Raw genomic sequence first — 9380 nt, forward strand, 5'->3', positions numbered from 1 at the left:
CGACCCAATTCTTTTTTATTGGAATCGACGACCCAATTCTATCAGAGTGTGTTATACAAAAATCGATCAGAGTGCCGATCGGATGGTCCGGGCGCATCCAAAAGGCCGTCGAACTCACACGGTTCGAATTCGGGGCCCCAGCATTTTTTTTAAAAAAAAACGGGACTGCTTTTCAACTCGTACATGGCTCGAACCGGGGCCGTTTAGAAAACTACAATCGGCTCGAACCGGGCCGTTTACATTGCAACCCTTACGACGGCACCCTCGAAAAGAGGAAAATTACATTCCTAGCTGAACGGGCTCGTATTACGGGGCCCACGGCCCACGCTGCCGTCTGCGAGCCTGGGTCGGACTCCGGATCCGAACGGGCTTTCTTCTTCTTGCGGGATAAGAAGAAGAGCCGCGGCGGCGTTAATAGTCGTTCCCCGAGGTCCTCAAGCGCGCAGCACACACAAATACACCTCGCCTTACTCGCGGACCACCCACGAGTCCGGCGAGATCTTCCGGCGGGCGGCGAGATGAGCCGCGGCACAGGCGCGGGATACGACCGCCACATCACCATCTTCTCCCCCGAGGGCCGCCTCTACCAAGTCGGTGCGTGCGCCCCCCCCCCCCCCCAAAAAAACCCTAGCTTTTTTTCTTTTCACTTGCTTAGATCTGGGGGGAGCTCGTGGGAGTTCGACGGCGCCTGAGCTGTGTCGTTCGGTCTGCGCAGAGTACGCCTTCAAGGCGGTCAAGTCGGCGGGGGTCACGTCGATCGGCGTCCGCGGCAAGGACTCCGTCTGCGTCGTCACCCAGAAGAAAGTGCCGGTGAGTTGTTCGGCAACGCTCTCCTCGATCGATCGGGGCTTCGCGCCTGATCCCCTCGTTTAACTACCCTGATGCGGGGTACTGCACTAAAAAGGATTGCTGCTCTCTGCGGGTTCGGTTGGATTGATTGTTTTGTGTGACCTGACTTGTGCGTATAGGATAAGTTGTTGGATCAGACGAGCGTGACGCACCTGTTCCCAATCACCAAGTTCATCGGATTGCTTGCCACTGGCCTTACAGGTATGGTTGGTTATTGTGCTCTGGTGCACATTTATATGGTCAGTAGGGCTGTTATGTTCGGAGTTTTGCTTTAGTTGCCATTAGCTATGAAAAGTTGCCCTATTTTCATCGATTCGCGGGGACTTGACTGTTGATATTGCTGTTCTGAATTGAGCTGCATATCTCTTGGAGTTCATTCTTGAAATCAGTCATTTTGAGCCGCATCATGATCATCGATGGTTGAAGCTCCAATTTAAAAGTTCAAGCTTTTTTAGTTGCACAATACACAAATGCTAATTTGAGATTTTAGGTTAGATGTGTATTATGATTTTGTGAGGTCCAGTCACTTGTAATCATGGAAACAATTTATTTCATGCCACATCTGTTTATCCTTCCTTTAGCAACAATAACAACAAAGCGTTACAGTCCCAAACAAGTTGGGGTAGGCTAGAGTTGAGAATCAACAGGGGCCACTAATCAAGGTTCAGGCACCGTGAATATCTGTTCTCCATGCACTCCTATTCAAGGATAAATCTTTTGGTATATTCCATCGTTTCAAGTCTCCTTTTATTGCCTCCTCCCATGTCAATTACGGCCTTTCCTGCCTCTCTTCGCATTCCTTTCCCAATATGGTAAAAAGCAGTGTCCTTCCACAAAACCTCAATTGATCTGTTACTGTGTAAGTGTGTATTTTGCCTTAAGGATGCTCATGAAGTTACTTAGAGTGCTGGTTATCGCCTTGCTGTTTTCACATGCTGCCGTGTTTAGTTGTACTAGAACTCATTTTTTATCTGACTGGTAATGAATGTTGTTTTATTCCCAGCTGATGCAAGGTCGTTGGTTTACCAAGCAAGGAATGAAGCAGCTGAGTTTCGCTTCAAATGGGGTTATGAGATGCCTGTAGATGTGTTAGCGAAATGGTATTGAGCCTTCCCTTATTCAAGCTTGTGCTTTGTGCAGCAGTAGCTATAAGCAAACATTACTTATCTGATTTATGTTTCAGGATCGCTGACAAAGCGCAAGTTTACACGCAGCATGCCTACATGAGACCCCTTGGCGTAGGTTAGTATCATCACACAATACATGCTTGCTATTCTGTTAAGCTGTTGTCGTTCTGCTGCAATGTTCTAGTGTGTTCAGTCAGCTTATAGCTTGCCCATCATGTTCATTTTTTTTTGGCTACGTTATTCAGTTGCTATGGTCTTGGGCTATGACGAAGAGAAAAATGCTCAACTCTTCAAGTGTGACCCTGCTGGTCACTTCTTTGGACACAAGGTATATGGCTATTTTGTTAGGCTGCCTTGTGTATTTCCACCGTTGTCCTTGATGAATATTGCTGAATGTCAAGTTTACTTGTCTCTACTGGATATTTACTAAGAATTAACAATCTGTTGACATTTTCTTTCAGGCAACTAGTGCCGGGCTTAAGGAGCAAGAAGCAATAAATTTTCTTGAGAAGAAAATGAAGGATGATCCACAATTCACCTATGACGAAACTGTTCAGGTAATGTTGGACAAAGCACTCATTTTTGTTTAAAATATTATTCATGCTGCACCAACCTAGTAGTAGTCGAAACAACTAATTGTATGGACACATGCACTTTGTAAATATGGCCAATTGTTCCACGGCGTGGTTGTATATAGTGCTGGTAATGCAGCTCATTGATGTAGCTAACTAGCTATGCCCCATTGATACTTCTTTCTTCAGTTGTCAATCCAGCCCCACAGTTGTGCGCATTTTCTATTTTCAAACTACCATGTAGAAGTTGAGGTGGTGATTCTTAGCTTTGTCCTATGCTTTTCAGATTGCAATCTCTGCGTTGCAATCAGTTCTCCAGGAAGATTTCAAGGCCACGGAGATCGAGGTTGGTGTTGTGAGGAAAGAAGACTGTGCTTTCAGAGCGCTCACAACAGAGGAGATCGATCAGCACCTGACGGCCATTAGTGAACGGGACTGAGCCTCCATATGTTGGACATGTCACTGTGTCACACTGTGCCGTGCCATTGTGCTTCGACTGTCATTTCAATTCATAGCCAGCAAAGGAACACTGAGTGGACCATTTCATGTCTAACACTGAAAACAAGCCACTCCCGCTGTACTCGTTGCTTCATCTTTCTATGTGGTTGAATTTGCAATGGTTTGATTATGCTTTGCTAATAGCGTACCTGAATGTTGATTATTTGGTTCCATGTTGCATATACTAAAAGCGCATATAGCTTGACTATATCAGAAACAAACTCGTTTGGCTTCCAGCTCTGATGGTGCACCAAGCAGTGCTCTCAATATTTGTTCGCCAACGGATATTCTGCAGAATTATTTAGTTGTTCAATTAATACTACTGCTACTGTTTCAAATTGTAGATATCATCTTGGTAATTCTAGATATATAGTTCATAGTGTATATTTAGGTGCATAACAAAAGTTAGTATCTAGATTTGTCAAAATGACCTATAATGTGGCATGGAGGAAGTATAATTCTAGATGTAATAAATTAGGCCCTCCGGGATGTAACAAATAGCTCAGGCTCATGCAGCGCTTGGGAGCTCATGTTCGGTCGATGCCGATCCAATTCTGGAGTCTTACCTTATTGACTTATCGTATTCAAATGAGGCTTCTGACGATGGCACATCATTAAAAAAAAATAGTGAGACTACGGCAGGTAGAGCTTCACTATGAACATCACAGGCAGACGATCATAAGCATATTGCAGCACGACATGCATACAAGATTGTGGGTGAACGATTGTGAAAGAACATATCCCCTAGACCCCTAAATCCCGCAAATTTTACGATGTATACATTTGCTGACAAAAAGCCTGATATTCGAATATTACATGAGCTATCTTAACGCTTCTATTCTGCTAGCCACCTCTGCCATATACAAAAGTACAAGTCAACTTTTTTTTTTCTTTTCATCTGATCTTGTTCGTGAACATCACCTAGACCTTCCCGTCCTGTTTCGTCACTGCAGCAGGACACGGAAGAGGCCTGGCTGCGCCTGAGTGTACTGAAGGCCGTGTTCCAGGAGGTACTGCTCCACGGCAGCTGTCAGCCTTGCAGGGGTGCGGGCACTGGATATGATGATGGCCTGAAGTCGGCGACCAGTAGACCGCGCGATCTTTCTCCGGTTGTTGAGCTCGTAGTTGAGGACGTGTATGGCCTCGCTGACGTGAAGACCGCACAGGTCAATTGGGGGGTTTTGCTCCTGGATGAGGCCTTGCAGCTCTGGCATTTGGAATCTGTTGTGAATATAGGAAATATATTACCTTTTGTGCATTACTAAACATCTCGAGTAGATAAACTAAGGTAGCACTTTCCGTTTATAAAACATGACATAGAATGGCAAATAGCCTGGACAGTGTGTTTTCAACTTTAGTTCAAAAGTAAGTCACTATCCTTACCCTAATTGCAAAAGGCTTGGCCAGTGAGCTATATAAAGTCATATCATCCACACATTTTGACAAATTTAATATTGAACAAGCACATTGTGTATGACAACTATCCTTACCCTAATGACATTTGAATAAAAAAAGCTCACGCATGCAGAGAAGACTCATCAGAGAATAACATGCTCAGTTGAGCACCCAACAAGTACGCCTAATTCAGTATTTGGAAGCTCAAAAAAGCATTATAGATGTGTTCAAAGCACAAGCACTGGTTCAAAGCACAATATATCTGGTATATAGATGGCATTAACTAAAAAAATTTAGCTGACCTTTGTCGATATGTTGTTTCTCTAGCCTTCTCTTGAGCCAACCTGCTTTGTATATTGTATAGCTCCTTCAATGTCAGATCCTTTGTTAAAGGACTGCTGCCCATCAGAAAAGCCTGCCTATCCTGCTAAAATTTTGATCACATAGAACAGTTCTCACTGATCGGATAGATAATAATAAAATTCAAGACATGTTTCAAAGGAATGCAATCGATTGTGAAAACAACATCAAAACCACTAGACTTAATATTTCAGCGGGAAAAAAGGACTGACCAGAATTGAACTGAAAATCTTTAAGATACAAAACCAACATCAAAACCAATTAAAAATTGCAACGCTAAACAGAATGCAGGACTGCTCCAGATGATAGTATGCATTCTCTTACAAGTTATATAAAAAACAGCATGCCTAAAACTTTTGCTTGAAATATTCTAGTTTAGTATCTAGAGTGGCTTATCTACCTGTTCAAGAAATGCATGCCGCAGGCTTGCAAAATCATGAGCTTCATCCTTTGGTTCCAAATATGCACTTGCTGTCATCATAAACATGTTTAAAACATAAGGCAAATAAGCATACCACATGAATTTGGTAAGGTTCATAAAAAGCATATTGTATTTCGAGAGCACTACCCGCAGCATCATTTTCAAGCCAAGCTGGTCCAGCCTGAATTCCAGCTATGTTTTGGAGGGTATTGGTTGAGACTATATCATGATGCCCATTATACGAGCCACCCAACAGCTGAGAACCTCTGCTTGAACCAAAACCAGAAATTTGCAGATTAGTCGTCTTGTACCTTCCTCTAGGAGCATCCAGGGAAACATGTTCACGTCCAGTTGAGGGTGAAACAATATCGTCTGCGAGTATAGATGAATGAGATCTATACGGACTGTTTGGCAGACCAAAAGCTTCTTTACTATAGTTTCCAAGACCATTTTGGCCATATGATGCTGGTGATGGAGGACTTGAATGTCCAAATGACAGTGACCTGAGGTTCTGACTGAGTCGTCCATCAACCTTATTCTGCTATTAATGATACGACAATACTTAGCAAATTTTTGAAGGAGATTTCATGCAGTAAACACAGATAATAACCATTTCCATGAAGCATGCTCAAAGCCTCAAAGGTAGAATAATATGCATCAGCAAATATAGCATATGCAATCTTGTTAGCAGGAGGAATATCAAAAGAAGAGTCATTTTGTTATCATATGGAGTCATAGTGAAGAGTTTCATAAAGAGATCAAGAGGAAGGGATATGATATTCAGTGCCTCCTAGGATATAATCAATCGGCTATATTCGAATTACTAGTTCCACTACACCTGAACAGAGATCTAACAGCGTGACACATGAGTTATCAGCCCATATCAATGATCAATCTTCTCTACAAGGAATTAGTCCATATTGTTCGAAGAACACTAAATGAATCTTCAAGTGATGTTTCCAGAATTCAGATCCAACCAACCAAGATAGAATATGTTACTAAGCTCATAAGTGATACATAAGGTGTGCCGTATTAAGCTGATTTTCACATATATATATTCTCAAGTTGTTGGCGGTATGACATTTCTGAACAAGAGATATGCAACTTTTGAAAAGATCTCAGAGAAACAGTATAGTGGATAAATGAAGGCACTTAAAACAGAAAGAATTGAGACAACGAGAATAATGGAAAAATTGAAGACACTTAAAAGACAGAGCAACAGACCTCCAGTTGACTCATGATATCCATAGTCGAGCTTAAGCTGCGCCTGCTTCCATGATACGCATCAGAAATGTTGTGCAGTGAAGCTCCTGAAATTATAAGTAAAATCTTAGGTTCAAAGGACCACCTTCATGAAAGAAAAACTCACACATCATTACCATACCTATGCTAGAATCTCCATTGTAGTGACCAACATCCCTTCTGTTTGAGTTATAGTGTCCACCATTCCTTACTGTCTTTACCCATGGAGCAGCAGTTGGACTCATGGAACTGGCAGTCGGACTCATAATTGTAGCTTGCGAATGCTCGTCTATATAAGCTGGGCCAGAAAACTCAATCTTTGGGCGTGTACTCAGTTTGTCCCTGATAAAAGGGGAAGCACGGTGCTGCATGCTTAGTGTCTGGTTTGGAGAAAATATTGATGTGCCAATGCCATCATTTATGGACAGGCCTGTGAGTGTAAGACTGTCAGGCCCAGCAGTCTCATCTTGTCCCAGGACTTTGAAATCAGGGGTGATGTCATCGGGGAGCTGTTGTTGCCAATACTGATGTGCTTCTTCATCAGAATTACTCCGTACAATGGACTCTGCCTGGTCTGTGCTGGCTTCTTTAGATGGCCCTGAGACAACCATAGTTGCATCTGATCTCCTGGAGGCATCACTGACAGATCTAAGCGATGAAGGAACAAATTCCTCTGCATTTGGATTCAATGCAGTGCCCTTGTTTAGCATACTCAATTTCCTCTCTTCCGTGGACATATTGCTGTTGGGGAAGTGCCTATTAAATAAAATTATGCAAGGTAGGAGAACTTAGATTTCTGCAAATAGAACACAGAAGCACAAACTGTTTCAAAGAATGAAGCTAAGGGCTATGACCACAATACATTCAAGCAGAACTAACTTATAAACTAAAGAACTACAAAGAAAACTCAAGATCACTGCCTTCATGAGACCATGAATACTACATCCTTCATCATGACTGAACAACAAAGTTAAAGGAAATAATTGTCAAATAAACAAACAACAACAACAACAACATAGCCTTTTATCCCAAGTGAGTTGGGGTAGGCTAGAGATGAAACCCAAAAGACACAAAGGTCACGATTCAGGCACGTTGATAGCTAGTCTCCAAGCGCTCCTATCCAAAGCTACCTCCTCAGGGATATTCAATTGTCAGATAAACCATAAGCCCAAATTAGAAAGAAGCATTGAGGACAGGACTGGGGGGAAAAGGCCCCATGTCAAACAGAAATTGACTTCATGCCCGCAATGGAAAAAATATATCCATAAAGATTAAGAGTTAAGACTGGTGCATAAGAAACTGGACACTGGATACCAGCCATCCACAAATCAGAGAAACTATGCTGCTTGGCTATATATCCCTAATCACTCCAGATGGATACATTTTCAAACAAGCATAATCAAGGTTTCATATTTGACATTTCTGTAATCAAAGGTAGCTGTTCAAGAACCACTACTGTCTGATGGATCCAATGATGAGCAAAAGCTTTTTATTATATCACTTGAACATTGGATATCTAGTACAATCAAAAGGCTGCCAAATTTAAGAATCGAATGTTTAGAAATGTAATATTTTGTTCATAAAAGTACAAAACAACCCTGCGAAAGAAGAAACATGTGCTACCAAACTACCCATTGTTCGTTGTTGACTAAGCAAAAGGATCCAACAATCACCACCGTGCACCAGATGATAATTGAAGACTATGCTCACCACCGCTCAAATATTAAAGTGTTTGGCACCGCTACAACGCCCATTAACCATCCATAATCAAAATAACACGATGAATTGGGAATTTAAAAGACAACGGAACACCCAAACCAGCATCTTTTACAATATAAAAGCTAGTGCAGGTGCGGCCCAACAGGAACATCTCCCGAAGCAGGGGCGGACTTCACGTGACCCCCGAAATTGTGGAAAACAGACTGCACCTGCACCTTGATTGGGTACCAAGAAAGCAGGAAGTCCTACAGTGATCTCGCCCGTTCTAGGAGAAGAACAAGAACCTAGACAGACGACGGATTGGATTAGCAGGCCACCACGCAGCACGTAAATCTACGACTAACTGGATGAACCGAGAGAAGGATTTTAGGGTTCGGTTGCAAACAAAGCCCGCTCTTTGTACTAGGGAATCCATCCAAGCAAGCTCGGATATGATTGCTTACCAAGACGAAAGCGAGGCTACTCCAAACCCGGACGGATCTCCACCCCAGTAGACGGCGAGAGGAGCGGCGCCGCGGCGGCGGCAGCTGACTGAGGATCGGGCGGAGGGAGAGGGAGAAGGGGGGCCGGCGGCGCTGCGCTCGGCGGCGTCGCGTATAGCGGCTTGTGCGTGGAGTGAGTGCGGAGGCGGATTGCAGCCACACGTTTACACTTCACCTGTTGCCTTCGCCCTACGCCCACATTGATTTTCTGTGGCACCTCTTTCTTTCACACTACTCTAGTCTAGTTTGCAAAGTATACACATTTTTTAGCATTTCAAACACTAAAGCTGCCAAACTGATTGGCAACCAAATTGGCAAATTCCAATATTATGGCTGCCAACAAATTTCTAGCAAATTGAAACTTGTATTTAAACACGTTTACAGAATGTACTTTAATAAATGGCCACGGTTCTAATATTTACGTGCCTAAGTGCCCATGGCAGGATCATGAAAATTGGATACGACCGGCAGGATGGATTACGAACCTAAGTACTAGTGGCGGATCCAGAAATAATTAAAAGAGAGGCTGATTTCTCTTTCATCCCCTTCTCTTTCTTCTTCCTCCTCTTCTTCTCAAAAGGGGGGGGGGGGGGGCTCAAGGGAGGGCTCCGTTGTTTTTATCGGGTCCGAGGGGGCAGGAGACCCCCTAGACCCGGTGCTGGATCTGTCCCTGCTAACTACTATTTTCAAATTATGTTTGGAACCTATTTCAATC

General features: G+C 43.2%; 2 protein-coding genes across 7 annotated transcripts; one reads left to right on the top strand and one right to left on the bottom strand.

The window, feature by feature from the left end:
• The first annotated feature begins 344 nt into the window (after positions 1–344).
• On the top strand, positions 345–3209 carry LOC120692448 (proteasome subunit alpha type-6). Its single transcript, XM_039975754.1, has 8 exons — positions 345–594; positions 716–810; positions 969–1050; positions 1853–1949; positions 2033–2091; positions 2222–2304; positions 2438–2533; positions 2835–3209. The coding sequence occupies exons 1-8, from the start codon at positions 519–521 to the stop codon at positions 2985–2987; spliced, it is 741 nt and encodes a 246-aa protein (XP_039831688.1). The 5' UTR covers positions 345–518; the 3' UTR covers positions 2988–3209.
• A 493-nt stretch (positions 3210–3702) lies between these two features.
• LOC120692446 (polyadenylate-binding protein-interacting protein 7-like) lies at positions 3703–8880 on the bottom strand. 6 transcript variants are annotated; one of them, XM_039975748.1, is made up of 8 exons: positions 8627–8824; positions 8399–8467; positions 6607–7220; positions 6447–6532; positions 5370–5763; positions 5202–5272; positions 4744–4868; positions 3703–4267 (listed from the first exon to the last, which is right to left on the bottom strand). In XM_039975748.1, the coding sequence occupies exons 3-8, from the start codon at positions 7199–7201 to the stop codon at positions 3991–3993; spliced, it is 1548 nt and encodes a 515-aa protein (XP_039831682.1). In that variant the 5' UTR covers positions 7202–7220; positions 8399–8467; positions 8627–8824; the 3' UTR covers positions 3703–3990. The 6 variants fall into 6 exon arrangements, with proteins under 6 accessions (XP_039831682.1, XP_039831685.1, XP_039831681.1 ...); XM_039975751.1 differs by lacking the exon at positions 8399–8467 and having other exon boundaries at positions 4744–4865; positions 8627–8822; XM_039975747.1 differs by lacking the exon at positions 8399–8467 and having other exon boundaries at positions 8627–8822.
• Positions 8881–9380: the final 500 nt, after the last annotated feature.

The sequence above is a fragment of the Panicum virgatum genome, chromosome 9N, assembly GCF_016808335.1.
Source record: "Panicum virgatum strain AP13 chromosome 9N, P.virgatum_v5, whole genome shotgun sequence".
Taxonomy (NCBI): Eukaryota; Viridiplantae; Streptophyta; class Magnoliopsida; order Poales; family Poaceae; genus Panicum; species Panicum virgatum.